Source organism: Crocodylus porosus, unplaced genomic scaffold (assembly GCF_001723895.1).
Source record: "Crocodylus porosus isolate Cpor-Errol unplaced genomic scaffold, CroPor_comp1, whole genome shotgun sequence".
Classification (NCBI taxonomy): Eukaryota; Metazoa; Chordata; order Crocodylia; family Crocodylidae; genus Crocodylus; species Crocodylus porosus.
In genome coordinates, this window is record NW_017728929.1 from 8,953,006 (window position 1) to 8,974,784 (window position 21,779).

Genomic DNA, 21,779 nt, shown 5'->3' on the forward strand with positions numbered 1-21,779 from the left:
GAGGGCATGAGGAAGGGGGTGTCCCCTGGATCAGGGTGGGGCAGTGCAGGCCACAGCTGCAGGCCAGGACCAAGGCTGTACTGGGCTCTGCCCAGTGGGTGCTGGGCCAGGGCTGCACTCAGGGCGGGCAGCAGCAGGGCATGGTGGGGGGGCTGCAGCCACCCCAAAATTCACCATAGTACCCCCAACCCCCTCTCTTAGTGCTGCCACTACCCATCCTGAACGCAGCCCTGGCCCAACCCCTGCCAGGAAGAGCCTGGTGTGGCCCTGGCCACAGCCTACAGCCGCCACCTGCCCCACCCTGCGCAGATCTGGGGGACACGTGGCCCCTCACCCCATGCCCTCCAGAGATGCACGCAGTGGTGGGAGCTGCTCTGTGCCCCCCAGAAGAGCTGCTGCTCTGTCCCATGCCCTGCCCCACCTGGGCAGTGCCTGCCCCAGCCCCACTCCCTCCCTCACTGCAGGGACCTTGATCTGCCTCCACATGCTCCTTCCCTCTCCCCTCCCCTTCCACCACAGCAGGCTTACCAGCTGCACTCAGCTCTCCATGCTGTCAGGCTGTGTTTCTTGCTGCCTATGTGCTGCACTGCAGCTGTGTGCATGGGCCATTTATCGGCCACATCAGGCCGATTTCCAATATAACCAATTTCCTTTATATCGGTGCTGATCCGATATCAGACCGATGTATCAGTGCACCTCTAGTTCAGAGTCCTATTGTTCTAGCCACTATACAGGCATATAACAAAAAACAGTCCCTGCGCCAGAGAACTCATAATTTAGGTGTAAAGAGATTTAGGTTTGAATTTGCATGGGGTATCTCCCGACAGTGAGATTTGAATTATCTGCCTGAAACAGAAAATAACAATCTGTAGGTAATTTATTTACATTTCTAGTGAAATCTGATCATGTTGAACAGTGTTCTCAGATTAACATGCTTGATGTGAGACATTTACCTGAAACTGAAGTAGGATTAACCTAATCTTCAAAAAAGTGTTAATTCTTGTAGCAGTCCCTAATTTGAGAGGGGTTTGTGCGCACTTGGTAATTAAGCTCCAAAATCTGTATTGGAACACTTGGGTCTGAAAAAATGTGACTTATATACAGAGCAGATCACTTGGTGGGGACAGAACAAATGTGCTTTTCTCCATAGATGTTAGACAAGGGAGATGTCCATTAGAGCATCCATTCAGTCTCCTTGCAGATAGGTTTTTAAAAGCAAGCTTTAATTCAGTATAATTCATATTGTGCTCTCCTCCCATTTACTTTGTTTTGCTCTTTGCACATCTCCTGCAGCAATTGGACTTCCCTTGAAAATATTGTCTTCAAGTCATTTTGTTCCTGTCTTAATTGTTAGGAGAGAGATGCAAGAAAATTCAGAATTAATCTCTGTAGGTTGTTTTTTTTTGTCATGACCAACCAGAAATACTTGGAAACAACTGCTCTAGATGGGTACCACATAACTTCAGCCCAGTTCCTTACCCAAACATGGCAGAGGACTGTGTGAGAGAATGGCCCAGATAGAGAATTGGAATGGTGCCTCTCCTCCTTCTTTCTTATGTCCAGAGGCAGCTGCAAAGAGCTCATTCAGGGCTCTTCCTTGGAGATACAGTGATGCCTGGCTCCAAATGGAGGAACCTTGCTATTGTCCACCCAGTCCAACAGCCAGGAAGAGGCTCTGGGTAAGGAACCGTGCGGAACTGAACTGGGGAATACCCTGGGGCTAATTATCTCTTTTAGCAATTTTTCATCCACATTTTTTTTCCCTCTGTTGATCATGCAGTACACACAGGTTTTTCTAAATCCATCTTACCTGCCTTAAGTATCCTGAACACATTCGTTAAAGACTGTGGTGAGACTCTTCATTAAGTACTGCAGTGGTCAAATAGGCAGAATAGCACCCAGCTTGGATAAACAGATTGGAAAGTTTTTCCAAACTTTCAGTAGCAACTTGTATTTCTTTTGAGGAAAAATACTAGCGAGGGAATGGGCTAAAGTCAAATGTGGTGGGAAATTTGAAGAAATCTGGAACTTACAGCAAAAGCCATGTTATCTGGCACTTTACCAACTGGAAAGCTCAACTAACTAGCATCTGTCAATCTTCCGAGTAGTGGCAAAAGTGAAACCAGAAGTCCCACTTCCAGTTTCACCATTGCAAGCCGAGTCCCACTTGTTGTGATTCTTCCTTGTGGACTGCAGTCTGGGGCAAAATAGCCTGTGTGGAGGCCCCCCCTCCCTCTCCCCTGGCACACTGACGCAGACACATGGTGCACTTGACGCGGCATATTTGATTAACTGTCATCCCCCATTCCAGGGGATGCTGGATAACAGAGCTTTACTGTATACGTTTACCTGTTTATTTTGTTATCCCATCCTTCACCAGTTATATTACTTCTCACACCTGTGCCTTGGACTTTCAGCACTTTGTACTACATATCTGTGGTATGCCATTGTTCTTAAGTTTAACTCTAAAATTACATCTGAAATACTTTTTTTTTTTTCTCTTAAGCTCCTAAAAGACGCAGACCTGCCCGTTCAATATTTGATGGCTTTCGGGATTTTCAAACAGAAACCAGTAAGTGTCTGTGGATGTGTAAGGTAGGGTTTCTAACTTCTCTTTTGAAATAAAACTTCATCGTCTATTAGCTGTGTTCGTTGGTTTTGGTCATCAGATAGAGCTTAATATTAAAATTATTGCCTACCGCATAACAAACTTATCCTAAAACTACTTTACTAATCTTTAATTTAAGTGTTGCCATTACAACTTACTGATAACTTCTGATTCCTCATGTACATTTGTATTGTGGTAATTTTGAAAAATTTGAGATCAAGTTATGAGGTGGTTAAGTCATGAAAATACAAAGCTTGGCATATATTATATCAGGGATAAAGGTTGTAGCCATGCTGGACTATAAAGCATACATTATAGACATTATCCCAAGTACTTGCTAATCTTATCATAAAATAAAATTTTGTGTTCTGTCATAGTACTGGACAGATATGAGAAGAGTATACGCTGGTCCAGAAAGACCTTAATAACCTAACCTAATTTAACCATTTCTCCTCCTTCCTTTCCCTTCCTCCCAGTGGTGAGGTGTGGAAAGGGGGAAAGTGTGTTGGAGAAATTGAGCTCTCTTTTATGAGAAGAGGGGGGCATGGATGTCTTTTGTGGGCCATGTCACTGCTCTGGCATTCTTAATTTCTGGGTTAGTCCTGAGTTTGTATTAGCAGCAGACAACCTTTTTTATTAAGGCAGTTAACCAATTACTATTACCTCCTCTCACCTACATGCAAGTCTCTAAGTGACTGTAGCTGGATGGTGGTTCTGATCAAGTGCCTGGAGCTGGTACAGCAGGTACCATCCAGCCATGCAGAGTAGGACAGGAGGTAGCCCAACCTAAACCTAGCTCCGGGGGGGATGCCAGGAGGGTGAAGGGGGCATGGCTTGGTTCTGGGGGGAGGGCTCATCCCCAACCTGACCTCATGGGGGAGGGAGAGATGTGAGTTGGCTCCAACCTGGCCCCATGGGGCAAAAGGGGACATGACCAGGCCTGTAGGGGAAAGGGAGTGTGGTCATGCCCTGCTGGGGGTTGTGAGGGAGAGACACCCTTTGTGCAAGGGGCATAGCCTGGCCCTAACACAGCCCTGTGGGCAGAAGGTCATGTGGCCTGGCTCTGACTGGCTGCACAAGGCTTGGAACTTGAGAATTTAGCAGGCGTGAGGGTGACCATATTAATGGCTGTTGCTCCCCCTCTGCCAGATTTCTCAACCTGTGAGGGACCCCATAGGTCAGATGCAGTGGCTCTGCAGACTGCAGTTGGGCCATAGGCCAGAGGTTGAACATAAAATATTCTCTCTTGCTTATTTAGGATAAGCAGTTGTTGTGATTACTGTTTTTATATGATGGCAAATGGGCAGAGAACATAGTCTGTATGATCATGACTGGGAGAAATGATGGCCACAAGACGTTCTCAAGGGGCGCATCTACACATTGCCCTACAACAGCATTATTACTGCCCTGTGCTTTAGTACTTCCTTTTGGAAGTACTAAAGCACAGCACAGTAATTGCGTGTACTGCAGCGTATGTATGGTGCATGGTTATTTTTAGCAGCTACTTTGTCATAGCAGCGCACTATAACAGGGACTGCTCTGCTACAGCAAAGTAGCTGCTGGTCACGTGGACCTGTGGACACTATGTCGCCATAGCAATGTGCTACAGTAACATAGCATCATGTGTAGATGCGCCCAAAAGGTGGTACACACTACAGAAGACTTGAGAACCCCTGACTTGTCAGAGATTATTGTATTTGAGTTCCATCAGTGAAGGGATTCAATTCAATTCAAATGTGAACCTAAAAGAATATTTTGTTAATATACAGAAATATCTGATTCTCTCCGAGATGCCTTTTGGTATCAAGAAAGTTTTAAAGGAACAGAGAAAAATCAAAATACAAATATTTTGGGGTAGGCCAAAATGTAAAAAAAAAAAAAAAAAGGTCAAGGGGGAGCCTAAAGTTAGATTCCTAAATCGGTATCTAATCTGACCAATTCCACTGATGTTAATGTTTCATTAGTCAAAATATTTAAAGGTAGTTGCAGAAAATAGGGACTGTTGCTTGCATTCCTTATTATGGACTTTGAATCCTACATTTGGGCTCCCATTCTTAAACTCTAAGCACCACACTAGGTTGGTGCTTCAGGAGGTAAAGGCAACATAATGTACTGTTGTTAATATTTCATCTCACTCAACTCCCTTTTTTCTGGGGGTGGCACAGTTCGACAGGAGCAGGAGCTGCGGAATGGAGGGGCAATAGATAAGAAACTCACTACCCTTGCAGACCTCTTCAGGCCTCCTATTGACCTGATGCACAAAGGCAGCTTTGAAACAGTAAGTGTCCAGCTTTTTCAGCATTTGTGTTAGTTGGACATAACCTGAAAGTCTTACATTAGCATGTGTATTCACACTGATTTGTGGTATCATTGTGGTCCATTGCAAGAAAACATATTAAATACCAGTGGCTGAGTTATTGGATGAAGAAATACATGCTAATGAATTGGAGGGCTAACTTCTAGCTACAAGAGAGTGGACCACTAACTTCCATTTGTGAAGTTGATGGCTTCCCTGGCCAACTTTTACCTCTTTTTTTAAAGGGTGGCGGTCTAACAGATGTAGTGAAAAATTTCACTGCATGAACAAGGCTGACCAGGATGGAAAGAACTTAGTTTGCCTTCAGCACAGATGCTGTGGCTTGAAGGTCTTCTGTGAATGCATAGATTGTATTGCATTTCTTTGCCTGGTGTTAGTGAAAAAATATTCTACAGATCAGTTATTTTGATTTCTAAAAAAAAGAAATTGATTGGAGTGTCTACAGGTTCTAGAGTTAACTCTCTATTCTAAACAAAAGGCTGTGGGACACAATTATTTGGGCCAGATGGCCACTTAAGAAGTTCTGGTGAGCTGTCACGGGCCAGGTCTGCACCCTCCCTCCCCCTGCAACAGCTCACCAAAACTCCTTAAGTGGCTCTGCCCTTGTCTTGGTCAGGCAGATAGGATGGGGCTACAAACAGGGAGCTGTATCCAGGAGCAGGACGGCCAGGCAGGGCTGGAGCTGGGATTGGGATTACAGGGTGCTGACAGTGCAGGGCTGAGGCCCAGGGCAGAGCCACGATCTGCTCCTCACATGCCCCTATAACAGGTGCCAGTTCCACAGGCAGGGACAAGTGGGGAGCAGTAGATAGCAGCTGTACCCTGAGCCCCAGCCCTATGTTGTCACTGCTGGGGTTGCACTGATAAAGATTTACTTGGCCGATACCGATAGTCGATTATTAACCAGCCATATCGGCCAATACTGATCCCATAACCAATTTACAGGAATGCATCTAGGTAGTGTGGAGAGCAGCGCCCTGCAGGTAAGTTTGTGGAGTGGGGGGGAGGCAGGGAGCAGATCAAGGCCCCCCAGTGATGGAGGGAGTGGGGCTGGGAGCACCGCATAGCCAGGGTGGTGAATGGGACTCGGGACAGGGAGTGGGACAGAGCCCCAGGCATCTCATCCAGAAAATCAGCATCCCAGCCTTTAAAAATGGCAGTGGGGACACTTGAACTAAAGTTTGTTAAATGAGCTTTAGTTCAAATGCTGCTGCCACCATTTTTAAGTGCAAGGATGGTTTTAACCAGAGCAGGGTGAGGGTGGATGTGGGCTCCTCACTGTGGGCTCAGGCCTCTCTGCTCTGCTGCCTTTGCCCCAGGGCCCCTGCATCAGCCATGCATCCCCTGTCTGCGTGGCAGCAGGAGGCACAACTTGCTGCCACCACTGCTGCTGGGCAGGCAGGAAACTTGCAGCCGGCATGGAGCCCCTGGGGCAAAGGCAGCAGAGCGGAGAGCCTCAAACCCATAGCGGGCAGCCCACATTGGCCCTGCGTACAAATCTGGGGGGAGTGGGGGGGCACATACCCCCCATTCCTATCCTGGGTGGTGCATGCAGTGGTGGGGAACCACCCTTCCCTCCCCACCCTACCCTGCACACCCTAGACAAAACTGCCTGCAGCTCCGGCCTGCTTCCTGCCTCTGCCCGAGGTCCCATTCACTGCCATGGCTGGCCAGTGCCCCCAGCCCCTGCCTCTGCCCCAGCCCCACTCCCTTCCTTACCATAGGGGTGGGGAGGCTGAATCTGTCTTCCCCTCCACAGACTTACTTGCAGGGCACTGCTCTCCACACTGCCTGGCTGCATTCCAAGCCATGTGCATGCATGTGGCTACGCACATGCATGTGTCATCCAGGAGCCCTGGCTAGAGGACATGTTCTGTTTATTGGTGACATTATTGGCTACATCGGCCAGAAAAAGCCAATAGCCAATAACATTAATTTTCCTTTTATTGGTGCCAGTCCAATATGGCACTGATATATCGGCACACCTCTAGTCACCACCCAGTGATTCCGGGTTGTCCCTGTGCCTGGACCAGGTGGGGCTGAAGGACCTGCTGTGGGCCAGACAAAATCCCTTGGCAGGCTGGATCTGGCTCATGAGCTGTATTTTGCCCACCCCTGGTTTAAGTGGTAAGAACTGCTGTGCTGAGCCAGATCCAAGGTCTTTTGGCCCAGTATCCTGTCCCTGACGGTGCAGAGTAGTGGATGTTTTAAGAAAGTAGAAGAAACTGGACATGTAGATTGATAAGTCCTCTGTCATAACTTTCCAGTTACCAGCAGTCATAGGTTTAAGGATATCCTGAGACTGAGGCTACATCTTTACTCTTTTGTTTAGTAGCCCTTGATGGACCTATCCTCTGTAAATTTGTCTAGTGCTTTTTTTTTCCCTCCAACCCACTTATACTACTGAACTCCTCAACATCCTGTGACTGTGAGTTCCACTTGTAATTATACACTGTGTTTGAAAAGGTACTTCCTTTTGTTGAACCTGCTGTCTGATTTCAGTATGTGCTCCCTACTTCTCATATTCTCAGATGTAATGAATAATTCCATACTCACTTTTTTCCACACGATTCATGACTTCATAGACTTATTTTCTCTCAGTTGTTTCTGTTTCTAAGCTGAAGAGTCCCAGCCTTTTCAGTCTCATGCTTGGAAATTGTTCCATAACCTGATCATCTTTATTCCCCTTCTTGCTACCTTTTCTGGTTCTTTTGTATCCTTTTTTAAGTGAATGACCAGAACTGCATGTAATACTCAAGGTACAGGTGCACCATGAAATTATATAAGGGCATAAGGATGGCAGGGTGGGGAGAACAGTTTAGTTTTAAATTCCTTTCTTGATGATTCCTAATGTCCCGTTGGTCTTTTTGACCTCCATTAAACATTGAGCTTATGGTTTTAAAGAACCATCCACAATGACTCAAAAGTCTCATTTTTTTTCTGCCGTAACAGCTCATTCCAAGCCTATGACTGTTTAGATAGTTACTTTTTTTCCCCCCTTGTGCATTTCTCTGGACTTATCAATACTGAATTTTATCTGCCACTCTGTTGCCCACTCTCTCACTTTTGAGAGAGCTTTCTGTAATTCTTCACCAGCAGCTTTGGCTTTCACTATCCAGAAGCATATACTGGAGTAGGGGGTAGCCAAACTGTGGCACATCTGCCATAAATAGCACGGACAGCTTCTGTGGGTGTGGCACACAGCAGATACAGCAAAGAGCAGAAAACAGTGGCAAATCAGGATCAGAGTGGCACTTGAGGAAGGTGTGGAGCTAATTTATGGCATGTCTGCTAAAAAGGCTGGCTCCACTGTACTAGAGATTTACCATAATTTGACCATGCTCTAAAACAAGTCTGTGGGGTTCCAGAGAAGTGATTCTGGATTTTGGGTTAGGAAGTCCTGTTGTGATCAGCTTGGTCCTATGAGAAGACAACTCTTCTTATATCCTTGTACACAAGGCTCCTTTCAGCAATTTAATACCTGCGCTGCTTTAACACTTAAATGCCTGTGTGTTACATGAATATGATGATAGTGTTATGACAAACATTTTTCTATAAAAAATATTTGTATTTCACCTTCTGGCTACTACCCTAATTACCTCTTCCCCCTGAGTTCCCTGGGCATGTAATCTGTTGCTATTACTTCTATTGATTCACTTTTCATTCCCGTCTTGTTAATCCTTGTGCTCCATTAACATTGCTGTCAATATGTTTACCTTCCTAGCCAAGACTATAAGACCTGTTAAAATCTCATTCTTCATCTGGCTCTTGACACCAGCTCGCTCCCTCCTCACAGTTCTATCTTCACTGAATTTGTATGTAGCTTGTTCTCAATTGGTCTTGAAGATCAATCATCCATTGAGTTCATCAGTTTCTTCCAGGGCTTGGCTACTGAAGCCCTAAGGCTAGATGAGTGGGCCTCTGGTCAGGTCTCAAAGTTTGTGCTTCTTCTCATTTGTGATGTGACTCTCTCTCTCTCTCTCTCTTACATCTCATTCTGCTGTCTTAGTGACGCAAATGTCTTGTAATAAAGATTAGATTTAAGCTTTTTGTTGATGGAGACCATATTTTATTTGTTTCGGCTCCTAGCCCAGTGAGGTCCCTGAGGGTCTCTAGCTAGTGCCCCTAGTCGCTACTGTAGCATATATCCTCAGTTTTCTCACCTCCAGAAATTCATCGCTCTTCTGTCAGTGGATGGTTTTTACCCTCTTCATATATCTTTTTCCATCTTCACTTGTAACGCTACCTTTGTAGGTTGCTGCTTTGCTTGGAACAATCATCTCTGCACTTAGCAATCACAGATCTTTTAGAGATCCCTCTTTAGAACTTGTCCCTGGGTAGCTGCAACTCAAGCATTCTGTTTACAAAATCTTGTCTGTCTCTGGCAGTTCTAAGGTTATGTGTCAAAATTCTTGCATCCAAAAATATTTACGAATTTTATCAGCTGCTTATCCCTTTCATGCCCTTGTATCTTGATGCCAGCTTTTTGTTTAAACAAACGTTTGTGTATTGGATTCTAAGCTTCTTGGAGGGACCAGCTTTCTACCTATAACGTGCCATACAATTCTGTGTCATTACACAAATTATCACTGGAGTGGCTATATCCATTGTAGTAAAGGTTGCACAAGCCTTTCTAGTCTGTTTATGTTCTGTATCATTTGGGGTTGAAATTTTCCAGCATTGTTCAGTAGCCTAAATTGTGGTTTATATTGAAAATGACTGGGTTATCATGACTGAAAAGTCTGGTGGATTCAAACTCTCAAAGTCCTGCAGTATGTTAATAGAAGTGTGGTCTGCCTCGGGCACTTTGTTCATCTGTAAGCTGGAAAATTTCTTCTTTGAAAAAATCCCTCACACTTAAGAAATGTCATTCAAAAGTACCTAAAAGCACTAAGACATTACTGCTTTAACATGCATTTCTTTCAAGAAGTTAGGAAAAGTGTGTATTTTGAGAACAGTATGGGATTAGACTGTATGTCAAAGATGCAAGGATGTGGAGTTAAGATTGGGCATGCTACTTTTAACTGGCATTTCTTGACACATGAATAATTGACTTTGCAGCCAATTTCTTCCTGCGGAGGTGGGCCATCTGTGCCACAGTTGCTCCAAGGGGCATGGGTTGCTTCTGTTTGTGGCACATGGCAAGTTAGGGAAGGGACAGGCAGCATTGCAGCAGATTGGGCAGGAAGAAAGAAGTAAAGCAGCAAATTGGGTAGGGAGCACAGAGAATCGAGCAAAAAGTAGAGCAGCAGATCAGGCAGGAAACATAGGACTTAGAGCAGAAAGCAGGGCAACAGATTGAGCAAGGGATGTGGATCAAAGTGACACTTAGGGACAGGGCAGGGCTAATTTGTGGCACACATGTCAAAAAGGTTGGCCCCACTGGAATAAATAAGGCATGAGCCAACACTTAAATATGCACAACACTTAAGCATCTAGCTGGGGTAACAATATAGATCAGAAGTAAAATGTGGAATTTTAGGGTAGGCTTTACTGTAGAATAATTGAAGGAGAGAAAGGTAAATGTGCAAAGTGAAAATAGTGAAGTTAGAAGGGGGCCAGCCCGGATCAGAAATGGTAAATGGTGAGCATGTGTTCCTTAAGGAGCAAAAGGGAATAATGTTCCCACAGAAGGTCACAAGTGGGAAATTGGTTTTGTTCTCGTGCCAAAAGTGTGATCTCACATGTCATACCTCTGTCCTCTTCACCCCCTCCCTCCTGCCCCCTCCTACTTTCCTGCTAGGCATATTTTACAGTATTTGTACAGGATACATAACTAGAAATGTGGCTATCACATTTCAGGTGTGTTTATTATGCGTGTGTAAACAACTATTCATACTGTACCTAGCACTAACTTTTAATGAGTAAAATATTCAGCTGTATCTTCAGTGTGTTTCTTCTTTACAGCAATATTTTTACTTAATTTCTTCAGAGTTTGATGTCACTGTGTCCGTATGAAATGTGCTGCTCAGTTTTAGTATTATAAGGGTGTTTCCTAGCTGCGAGCTCTAAAGGCAAATTTGGGCATATTCTTCCTTTCACACGACTAATAGTAAATAAGAGCCTAGTTTGACTTCAAAACCTCACTGCTTGTGCAACCCCCATCATCTTTGTATGAGCAAAAAGAGGTAGTTAGGGCTGTGCGAAGTTTTGGTCCCTGATTTGATTCAGCAGAGATTTGGCCTGATTTAGTGGTTGACTCTCCGAATCCAAATCGAATCGGAGGGCCCTTTAATCTCTCCAAATCAATTCGGAAAGGGTCAGCGATTCGGACATAGGCACAGCTTTAAATGTTTTTTCTACATACCTCTAGGTAGCAGGTGGCTTGTGAATGCTGGAGTGCATGGAGTGTCCCACAGAAGTGCAGGGGGCTCCCCAGTATGCTCAGCAGCAGACCCGGAAATAGACCAGAAGCACTTCCGGGTCTGCCATGGAGTGTGCCAGGGGGCACCCCCATGCTCCCATGGCTCGGTGACTGGTGCCTTCTGGGTCCGGGGGGGTGGTACCTAGTATCCCCCTCCAGCCAGTTTGCCGAGTTGGGGAGGGGGAGGTGCAGGGGGCTCCCCAGCGGACCCACAAGCGGACCAGAAGTAGTTTTAGTCCACTTCTAGGTTTGCTGCTGAGCAAGTGGAGAGCCCCCCCCACAGTCCTATGGGGTGCTCCATGTGCCCCAGCATCGCAGCATTCACCAGCTGTACTGGTACCTCAAGGTATGTAGAAAAAACATTTAAAGCTGTGTCTGTGGCTGAATTGCTGATTCTCTGAATCAGTATTGAATCTTCAGATTCAGATTTGGCCGAATTGAATTGGGGACAGTGATCTGAATGAACAAATTGAATCATTGTCCCTGATTCAGGCCAAATCCGAATCCAATAGGACCCACTTTGCACACCCCTAGTAGTTAGCCATTTTAGTCTAAAGTCAGGCTGAAGGCAGGATCAGAGATGCACTGTATAAGTTGCCTTAATCAGTTGCACAGATAGAACTTGAGGAAATGTGGTAAACCAGTTCCAAACTGGTCTGTCGACCACAGGGTATGTGGTGCTGGCTCATGGTTGTCCAGGCATTTCACAGGAGCCCAAATGGGTTTTCTTTAAATCATAACTAATCAAGGAGGAACAACACCGCACTATCTCCAGCAGTAGCTTTTTATTCCCTTTTTATGCAGTGACAGGAGTCATGTTTAGGAAACAGCCTCTGATGGCACAATGGAAAAAAAAATCTTTCCTGATCTCTTTTGTGTTGGTAATTATTTTGATGTGCAGGAAGAATTAGAATCTATAGGTCACTCAGCATTGAGTGAAGAAGTAAGGAAGCAGGAAAAACATTTTTTATTAGTGAAATCAGCAGATATGTTTCCAAATGCACTATAAAGATAGCCATTTGGACTTAAGGAGTGTAGTAACTTTTCAGAATAAAACCTTATAAAATCTTTAAAAAGAGAACTTTATAATAGTTCACAACCATGTGCATACATGGCTATATATGAATGCGGGTAGTGGCAAGAACCTTTAGATTATATATATTCTGTCCCCTTAAGTAATAATGTAAGTAGCTTCAGGTATGACACCTGGCCATAGCCCTTCCCCCTCCAGTCTATGGATTTCTTCTTGTGTGGGATGTTTTTATATTCTTGCTCACAGATGTTTATAGGAGCGAAGTCTTTCATGGGGAAGAGTTAAACTGGCTAAAGTACTGGCAAATGTAGGAGGTAAAAGACCACCCCCACCCCCCCACCCCCAAATTTTTTCAGTTGGAATAAATTCAGTTGTTTACTTCTACCAGCAGTACAGGAGGAATTCTGCTGATGGAAGAGACTGTTTGAGCTAATGCCTTCTTTTTTTCCCCCTGGAGTAGGTTAGGTTGGATCAAAGGGCTGAGGTCTCCAGAGTGTTTTGATGCAGCCATACGTACTGTTACAAATTCCCAACTTAGCCTTGGGCAAATCATTTGGACTGATTTGTTTTCAGTTGATTGCCTAAGAATAAGCATCCAGATTTATCTTTAGGCTCTTAAATGAGAGGTTCCTTTTTAGAGCCAATGAACATCTTGGAAAAATTGGGCTACTTACGTCAGTACCCTTCTGCCTTTTTTCCCAATCTATTTAAAAAGATGCCTTTGTCATAGGGGTGTTACGGATTGATTAATGAACTTTGGAGCACTTTGAAGACAAGTACTGAAGTGCTTCTTATAGTAACCCACATACTTGCATATTCCACACCTGTGTTTTATTTATCTGTAATGTCATTCCAAGTCAACAGAAAGTCAGGTCGCAGTTGGTGGGTCACCTGACTATGAAAAGTAATTTTACCACCTGGGTACTTAAACTGAGGTCCTCTGTACAATAAGGACTTGCAGTAGCTTTCCTTAGTACCTATACGGCCTAACATTTAATTGGCAATTGCATTAAATATTGGTATTAGAACAGTAACAGTGAGGTTTTAAGTCTATACCTCCATTGACAGGAATGACTGTAAGGTCTATAAGATTAAGTTTTCACTTTTAAAGTGGAATTTTAAATTTTGAAGGGAAAACTATAAAACCTGGTGGAATATCTTAAATCCTTGGATTTGCTTCCCATCTACCCCCTTCATGAGTGGTGCAGTTGGTGCAAACTCATGTAAGTAAATCTCCTTTTATTTATTTTTTTAAGAAGTCCATACACAATTTCCAGTCTGTCCGAGAGATATGAGCATTCATACTTTTGATATAGCCCTCTTTTTTTCAACAGGTATGACAATTCAGCGATCAGAATTACATTCTTGATCAAACTCCTACCATTAACTTGCAACCAACCAATCAGACAATGCCAGCTTTGTGACTCAAACCAGTAAGATCTCTTCCTGCAACTTCAAACCTTCCCATTTTCCCCCAACTTGCATATTGAATGAGCATCAGGAAGTGACTTCCAGTTTGGTAGTCACACCCAAATAGAGTATAAAAATACAGCTAGAAAATGTAGCCAAAAGGGGGCTATTTATTTATACAACTCCTCAATCAGTAGTTTTAGCCTACTTAGGAAAAGCTCCCACAAGTTTGCCTCTAGAGTGCCTAGGTCTTTCCTCAGCTGTCGGGTCAGTGTGATTCACTCCACTCTTATTTTTTTTTTTTCCTGAAAAAATACTTAATTCAGAATCGTTTCCACCTTCAGTCTTTTGCTCTGAGAATTACCTCTTATCCCTGCCCTGCTCTGCTAGTCTTGTTGAAATCCAGCAATGAAGTTCACTCAAGTATTTTTTCTGTTTTGTTTTGTATTTGTTTTTGTTTCTTTTTAAATTCAACCAATTTGAAATTGTGGCTAAACAGGTCTTCTAGAACTGGCCTCTGTTTGCCAGGCTCTTTATTGGATGGCTTTTGCTAGTCCTGTTCCTTTCCACTGAGAAGGGGTTTTACTGAAGCCTGACATGAGTAGAAGCCCTTAATGATCATTGCTGGCATTGTTTCTGTTCACTTAAAACTGAAAGGCTAATGTAGTTGTTTTCTCCTCTTTCAGGCCAAAGAATGTGGACAAATGCAGAACAAATGGCTCATGATTAACATCCAGAATGTGCAGGACTTTGCATGTCAGTGTCTTAACCGTGATGTCTGGAGCAATGAGGCAGTGAAAAACATTATCCGGGAACATTTCATATTTTGGCAGGTGAGAAGGTTAATGAGATCCTTCCTCTAAGCAACAAAATTGATTGAAGGTAGTAGTGGAAGGAAAAATGGGCTTTTGGAATAAATCTATGCTAATTAATGCTTTTTAATTAACTGCTAAAAGAAGCTAGTTCCAGAGTTCAGATTACGGGATGATTGCCTGTTAGCACAAAAAGCTAAAAGAGCTCTTTTAAGTGGGTCCAGATCTTTATCGCTGACATTTTGACCTATCTGACCTAAAAATCCACCTATTAAATATTTGGCAAGGAAATTAGACTTGTGCACTTACAAAATGTAAAGTACATTATAAAATAAAGTTGCATATTGTACTTTGAAGCTCTGACACTTTTCCAATGTGATATTCTGTAGGTGTATCATGACAGCGAGGAAGGGCAGAGGTACATACAATTTTATAAACTGTCAGACTTCCCTTATGTCTCCATCCTGGATCCCAGGACAGGTAAGATAAGGCCCAGTCACCTGCAGTACATAAGACCTACAAGATGGAATGTTTAGGTTTACTGATACATGACTGTGCTATTTAATATGTGTTGAAATGTATGTGTTCTCTTATAATATTTAAACCTGTTCGCAAACAGCAGCAGTTTCTCTCAGAGGTACTGTGACCCTTAAAGGCATTCTTATTTCAAATCATCTTTAAGTTTTTATCAAGCATTACAATCTAGATTTCTAAACAAACTTTTGACAAAATTGGTACCACCTAGTGTCAAAAATAAGAATTATTTTAAAAGATTATCTTTATATATTCACTTTTTATGGTATGAAACTAAAAATGTCACATTATTTGGTAGTGAAATAAAAATCAGTTCACTTTCAGTAGTTGTCCTCTCAATTTGCTACTTTAATTTCTCCCTGCTTGAACAGTAACATGGTAAATTCAGGGGTTTTTCAGTTTCATGATCTTAGTTTCCACACTGACATCCAGGAGTCATGTCATAATAGCATGCTAATTGCCATCAGAAGGGTCAGGAATTATAGTCTTAATTTTCAGGCACTGGTGTAGGTTTCACACACTAAGTTTGCTTTTGTCACACTTTGGAATGTTGGACAATATTATTCCCTTTTTTTATAGCTCCTTTTTGAATTCACCCTGTTTTTAATTTCTCCCTGCCACCCAATCCCCCATGCATCATTCCTGCTAAATTGATGGCCTGATCCTCAGCTCCAAACTCTGAATTACGGATTTATAAAATGAATGCCAAGACTACTTGCTGCTTTTGATGCTGAAAGAATCTCTGTGTTACTGAAGTTAAATAGCTGTCCTAACCTTTAAGTAATGAGGTATAAATTTTAGCAATACTTTATCTTAAGCTCCCTCCAGAGGACATTTATTGCAATTTATTTAAGATTCTTTGTTCATCTAAGTGGACTGTAACTATCTGAGACTTTTCAAACATAATTTTTCACTTCAGAATTAGAAGAGCCACAATTGAAAATTTAGTGCTGGAGTTGATAGGTATCAGACTCTGGTTTTCCTCCTTCCCTTCATTTGTCCTTGAGGCCCATTACACGCAAGCTTTAGTAAGACCTGACTATTTTTTTAAATTCTAAAATAATCCTCTATAAATCCGTAATTGCCTCTTTTTGCCAGATCATTAAAGAGAACCATTATGACACTAAGAAAATTTTGTGTTTTAAAATTTTGGTCCTGGAGGCTAAACCATAATTTGAGGGCCCCTTCATTAAGTGATGTTCCATATTACTCTGTATTCTAATAGGCCAGAAATTAGTGGAGTGGCACCAACTGGATGTATCTTCTTTCTTGGACCAAGTGACTGGGTTCCTGGGTGAGCATGGACAACTGGATGGACATTCTACCAGCCCTCCCCAAAAATGTTCTCGCTCTGTAAGTTATAAGACCTTTGTGGGGTTGTAGAAAGAGGAGAAATTGGCATGTGCCTGGGTACATCACTGAATGGGACATCAGTACAAATTGACTTCTGAATTAACTGTTGAAAACGCAGCAGCTGCAGAAATGATGCATCAGAAAATGTACTTGCTCACCTTTTTGACAAGTACTTTTGTTCAATAATTTATACTCTGCAGCATTCATTAATGAAATAGGCATAGAAATCTGAGCTCTGCTAGAGCTCTATGTTGTGAAAACTGTCCTGAATATAGTAGTGAGAGGCTTCTGTTCTTGGATATAAATTACAAAGCATCAAGGTTAGCAAGAATCTTCTGTATTTCTCTCTCAGTATTGGAGAGTTTAAATGCTTATGCTCCTGCTGATCGAATTTGCGACTTTCATTGGTATATAGCCTTGAACACACACTTTCAGGTAGAAAATACAGACTGGTGGGGTTGGATTCTTGGAAGGATTGGCCAAAAAAAAGGGGGGGGGGGGTAGTCTTGCCTTGACACTTCGTACTGTTTTCTAGAGTGCAGTGATCCTAAGACAACTGCTTTTAATATTTTTCTTGATTTGAATATCATGCAGCACATGTTAGGAGCTGCTGGGCATTTCTGTACTGGAGATGAATCTAAGAAATATGTAGAATGCCTAATTTCATACTTAGATTCGCTCATCTAAATTGAATAGATGTGGTGCTCCCCCAAGTACAGGTCTCACCATTTTTCTTTCCCAATAGTGAAGCTCTGTTATTCTTATTAAGCAGTAATGGTTTCTTTGTAATCATAGCCCAAATCTGGATTCCTTGGGTTTCAAGAGCTTTTTACAAGTAATTAGACAAATAAAAACCAAAGCATCTCTCTCTCTTATGCAGTAGTTTTGTATTTTTTCCATTTTTTTCCTTGTTCATAGGTTAATTTACATCAAACTTGTAAATTAATACTGTAGAGCCAATCATCTAGAAAGTGCTTTTTTTTTATCTGGAAAGTCAGGTAGAATTAACAAATTCATTAGCTCACAGTTGGGTTTTGCGTGTTGGCAAGACAACTGTACATTGTTTATTAGTGCTTTGAAATTTTAAAGCATTACATGGTACCGTATTTCTTGTAGTTTTTTAGTATACTGTAGTTGCCACATGGAAATCAAGATCTGCCAGTTGGTAGTGAATGGGTTACGAGAACCAGACCATAACCCAATTTCAGCATTGTGCCAGTGTATACAAGAGAGGAAATCTTGCTTTTGGAGCAGAATGTTTCTCTAAAGAGAGAAATATTAAGTGCTGAATATTGTAACTGACCTTCCGCTTCATTTAATTGTTAGACTTCTGTTAAACATCACCCCTGAATCCTTTGTTAAAGTCCCCTTGTTTTTGGGTATGTGCTGCTGGAAATATTTGCTGAGTCAGGTTTGTTTGTTTGTTTGTTTTTGTATTATGGTGGTGTTGGACAGGAGAGCCTCATTGATGCTAGTGAGGACAGCCAGCTGGAAGCTGCCATCCGGGCCTCCCTGCAGGAGACGCATTTTGATTCCTCCCAGGGCAAACAAGAAAACCGATCAGATGAGGAATCTGAATCTGAGCTTTTCTCAGGAAGCGAGGAGTTTATTTCTGTTTGTGGCTCAGAGGAAGAGGAGGAGTCAGAGAATCCTGCCAAGTCTAGGAAGTCTCCCCACAAGGACCTGGGATACAAAAAAGAAGAGAGCCGGAGGCCCCAGCCTGAGCTTCCTGCAAGGACTGATCCTGGGACAACATCAAACCACAGAGTTTTGCCCTGCCTCCATGCTGGGATCGTGGAGGAGTCAGGTGACAAGCCAGAAAGTTCTGTAGAGGGACTAGATGTGAATGGTGAGTTTTGCCATTTTTTGATGGTGATGCAAAGGCTTTACATTTTTCTGACCGTCTTGTTTTTTAAAACTATCCTTTCTTTCCATAGTTATCTCTTCTTGAAGTCGCCCATTTGAATAGAGCCTTCCACCCTCAGCAGCATTTTTCACAACCCCCTGAGTAATTGTTGGTCTGTGGAATGGTTTTTGTTGGGGAAACTTGCCATGATGCAGTGTAGATGTGTACAGTGAGGGTTCTACCAGGGGGTCAGCTAAATCATGGTGGTACAGGCCCAGCTTCATTTCCACATGGCTTGTTGACATTGGATCTATGCTAAAGCAGACATGTGCAAATTTCTCTAGGCCAGAACAGGTTTCCTTCACACAGAGGCAGTAGTGTAGCACATCACTAAGACAAACATGTAAATGAAAAGTATGATAGGAAGGAATGGCTTTTCCATAGGACTGCAAGGGTGGGAGGGGCACTATTTTTAATTTTTGTTGTCAAACTCCCCATCTTTGTGATTTTTCTTTTTTTTTCTTTTTAATGAGTAATGGAAAGTCATCTTCATGGCTCACAAGGATCAAACAGAAAAAGCTTTGAAAGTCACCTTTTAAGACCTTTATATGTATTCATCCCCAGTTGCTAACCCTGCTGTGTTCTACAGGGAAGTAGACTATTTAAACCCATAGGAGCTAAATTTGCCCTGTTAACTTGCAGTAATTTCCTTTATGCTAGGACCAAAGGCACATCTGATGCTAAGGTATCCAGATGGAAAGAGGGAACAAATTTCATTGCCTGAACAAGCTAAACTTCTGGTGAGTAGAAATAGCTGGTGATGCTTGGTTGTGTAGAGAGAACTTTTCTGTTGTGGCGCTAGGAAATTAAGTGCAACTGAATGTGACGGTGGTTGGCATATCCAGGGAATAGATTGTGTTATGAACTTCTACTGTTCTTCTCCTTCTATTGTTGTCTTACCACATACAGACCTCCTATGACAAAGCTGCCTTCTGCCCTGGTAAAATAATTCTTTCAAAATGCCTTTCTCCTTATCTTAAAGCACTTCAAAAACATTCTCATCTTGTTTCTTTGTGGTAGGTTTTCTCTTTAACAAGAAACTGAATCAGAAAAAAATTACTTGCCCAAGGTCAGGGAGCTAGGTTTAGAGGGGAATAACAGTGTAGAACTCCTGATTCCTGGGTCTTTCTCCATTTTTCTTTTTAATGCCATATTTACATAGCTTCTCTCTGGATGTAGGTAATAGTTCACACTTTAGAGGAGGTTCTTGCAAAAGGAAAGTTTGCTGCAACTTCAGTTAACTATTCTCAATTTCAGAGCCTGTCTGAACTGTTTCTTATGCATCTACTGTATTCATGAGGTTATAGTATGGCAGAGTTAACTGCCGAGAAGTCTTAACTGCACTAAAAGCTCCATTATATCACTAATGATTGTGACTACTCCTAAGATAAGGGACAGCCAGCATTGGTTTTGCAAACTGAATAGCTATAAGAGCCTCTCCTGGAGCTTTCTTTTTATGTCTTCTGTTCCAGTACAAATCTTCAGTAAGGGTTTGCTCAAATTTAAGATGATTGCTTGTCGTATTTTCTTCAGTTAGATGATGAATAAGTGTCTAGATGTGACATACTAGATGTTATCTCTGCCTTAAGTTCAAATTTTGGTTTAGATTTTAAGGAGTAGTTTTTCCTTGCCATAGTTGTACCTTTTAACTCCATGAGGAAAAGCCCCACAAGAAATTTTGACAGTGTTGGCAGGCTTTGTTCTAGAGCAGGGATGCTCAGACCCTACTGCCATGTCATCTGCCGTGCGGTGCTCCCCATGGGTTTGTCAGGAGCCCTGTGGACTGTAGCCCTGTGTGCTGTATTGGGTGCACAGGGTGGCCCAGCGGCCAGGCAGGAGCAGCTCAAGGCCCCTGGAGCCTGTGGATTAGTCCCTTGTCAATCGTGTGGCCCACAGAGCCAAAACTGAGAGCACCACTGTTTTAGAGGCCTAGGATTTTAATACCACTGTTGAAAATCTAGGCTGAGGAGCACTAACAAGACTGTTGAACTAGTTTTACTTTATACATCAACATTTCTCCAGTAGTGTCCCCCAGGGATCAGTGCTTGGACCCGTGCTCTTTAACATATTTATTAATGACTCAGATGTGGGGTGGAAAGCTCAGTGATCAAGTTTGCTGATGATACTAAGCTGTGGGGAAATGCGGGCACATCAGAGGAATAGGGTAAGAATCTAGGATGACCTTGATAGACTGGTTTTATGGGCGGAAGACGATCAGATGAGGTTTAACAGGCAGAGGTGCAGGGTTCTTCATCTGGATAGGAAGAACCTTTACCTTGACTACAGGATGGGTGGTGGTCCCCACTGGCTGGCATAGCAGCTGCGCCTTGGGGCTGTGGTTCTGGTGCATGGGGGCTGCGCTCGGGGCAGGCAGCGGCAGCACTGGGAGAGGGCTGTGGAGGGGCTGCAGCCTCCCTAAATTTTGCCATAGCCCCCTCCCAGCACCATTGCCTGCCCCAAGCTCCGCCCCCACATGCCAGGAAGAGCCTGGCGCAGCCCCAGCCCACAGCTGCAGCCCGTCCTGCCCCCACACAGATCCAGGGGTACATGCTCACACCCCACTCCCCTGTGCCCCCCACATGAGCTGTGGCTCCGTTCCTGCCCTGACTGGGCAGCGCTTGTCCCAGCTCCACTCCCTCCCTCACTGCAGGAGCCTTGATCTGACCCCCATGCCCCTTCCCTCCATCCTCCCCTTGCACCACAACAGACTTACCAGCCACATGCAGCTGTATCAGAAATTGGATTGGTATTGGCTGATATGCCTCCTTAAAAATCAGCTATCAGCCCCCAGAATTTCTACCGGTGCACCTCTACTGATTTGATTAATTTTTAAGCAAAATGGAACAGTAAAGGAATATTTGGACTGCCGCCTACCTCCATTGCAGCACATGAAGTCAAGCTCAGCTATGTAAACCAGGAGTCTGAGGTAGTTTTGCTGTCAGCCACCAGGCAGTTTTTTTGTGTGTATTCTGCTGACCTTGAGAGAGCAGGCTGTGCAGTTATCTAAATGCAGATTCTGCAGGAACAATAAGTGGTTAAAATGCTGCTCAAACCTTATTCTCAAAACTCAGTAGTGTAGGGTGTCTGCTGAAACAAGGCACTGCCAATTAGTCACTGACCTGAGTTAATTTTTGTTTTCCCTTTTTCTTCTCTATCTCCATGTCTTTTCTAATGTCCTCCTTTGTTCTCCATTTCAAAAAGTAGCATTCACCTTTCTTAAGGTCATCTTCTGTCCTTTGTTCTTTCTGCCCTATTCCCTTCCCTCTGAAGTTTCCCTAACATCTAATCCACATGTGATCTTTCCTCACCATCCTATCACAGGCATTAACCCTTCCTAACCCATCTGATGCTGTTTAGGTGGTGAAGCAAATGCCATTTCCTCCACTTTTGTTTTCCTTTTTTTACTCCTTGCAGTGCACAGTGTTGGTAAGTTCATGACAGT

General features: G+C 43.3%; 1 protein-coding gene across 1 annotated transcript in view; it reads left to right on the forward strand.

Moving 5' to 3' along the window:
- UBXN7 (UBX domain protein 7) overlaps nucleotides 1-21,779 on the forward strand; it is a 39,262-nt gene that overhangs the window by 10,447 nt on the left and 7,036 nt on the right. The window contains exons 4-10 of the mRNA XM_019542992.1: nucleotides 2,507-2,572; nucleotides 4,774-4,886; nucleotides 14,419-14,565; nucleotides 14,934-15,024; nucleotides 16,304-16,431; nucleotides 17,887-18,280; nucleotides 18,998-19,077. Coding sequence (XP_019398537.1) covers nucleotides 2,507-2,572; nucleotides 4,774-4,886; nucleotides 14,419-14,565; nucleotides 14,934-15,024; nucleotides 16,304-16,431; nucleotides 17,887-18,280; nucleotides 18,998-19,077 — 1,019 coding nt within the window. The remainder of the gene's footprint in view (nucleotides 1-2,506; nucleotides 2,573-4,773; nucleotides 4,887-14,418; nucleotides 14,566-14,933; nucleotides 15,025-16,303; nucleotides 16,432-17,886; nucleotides 18,281-18,997; nucleotides 19,078-21,779) is intronic.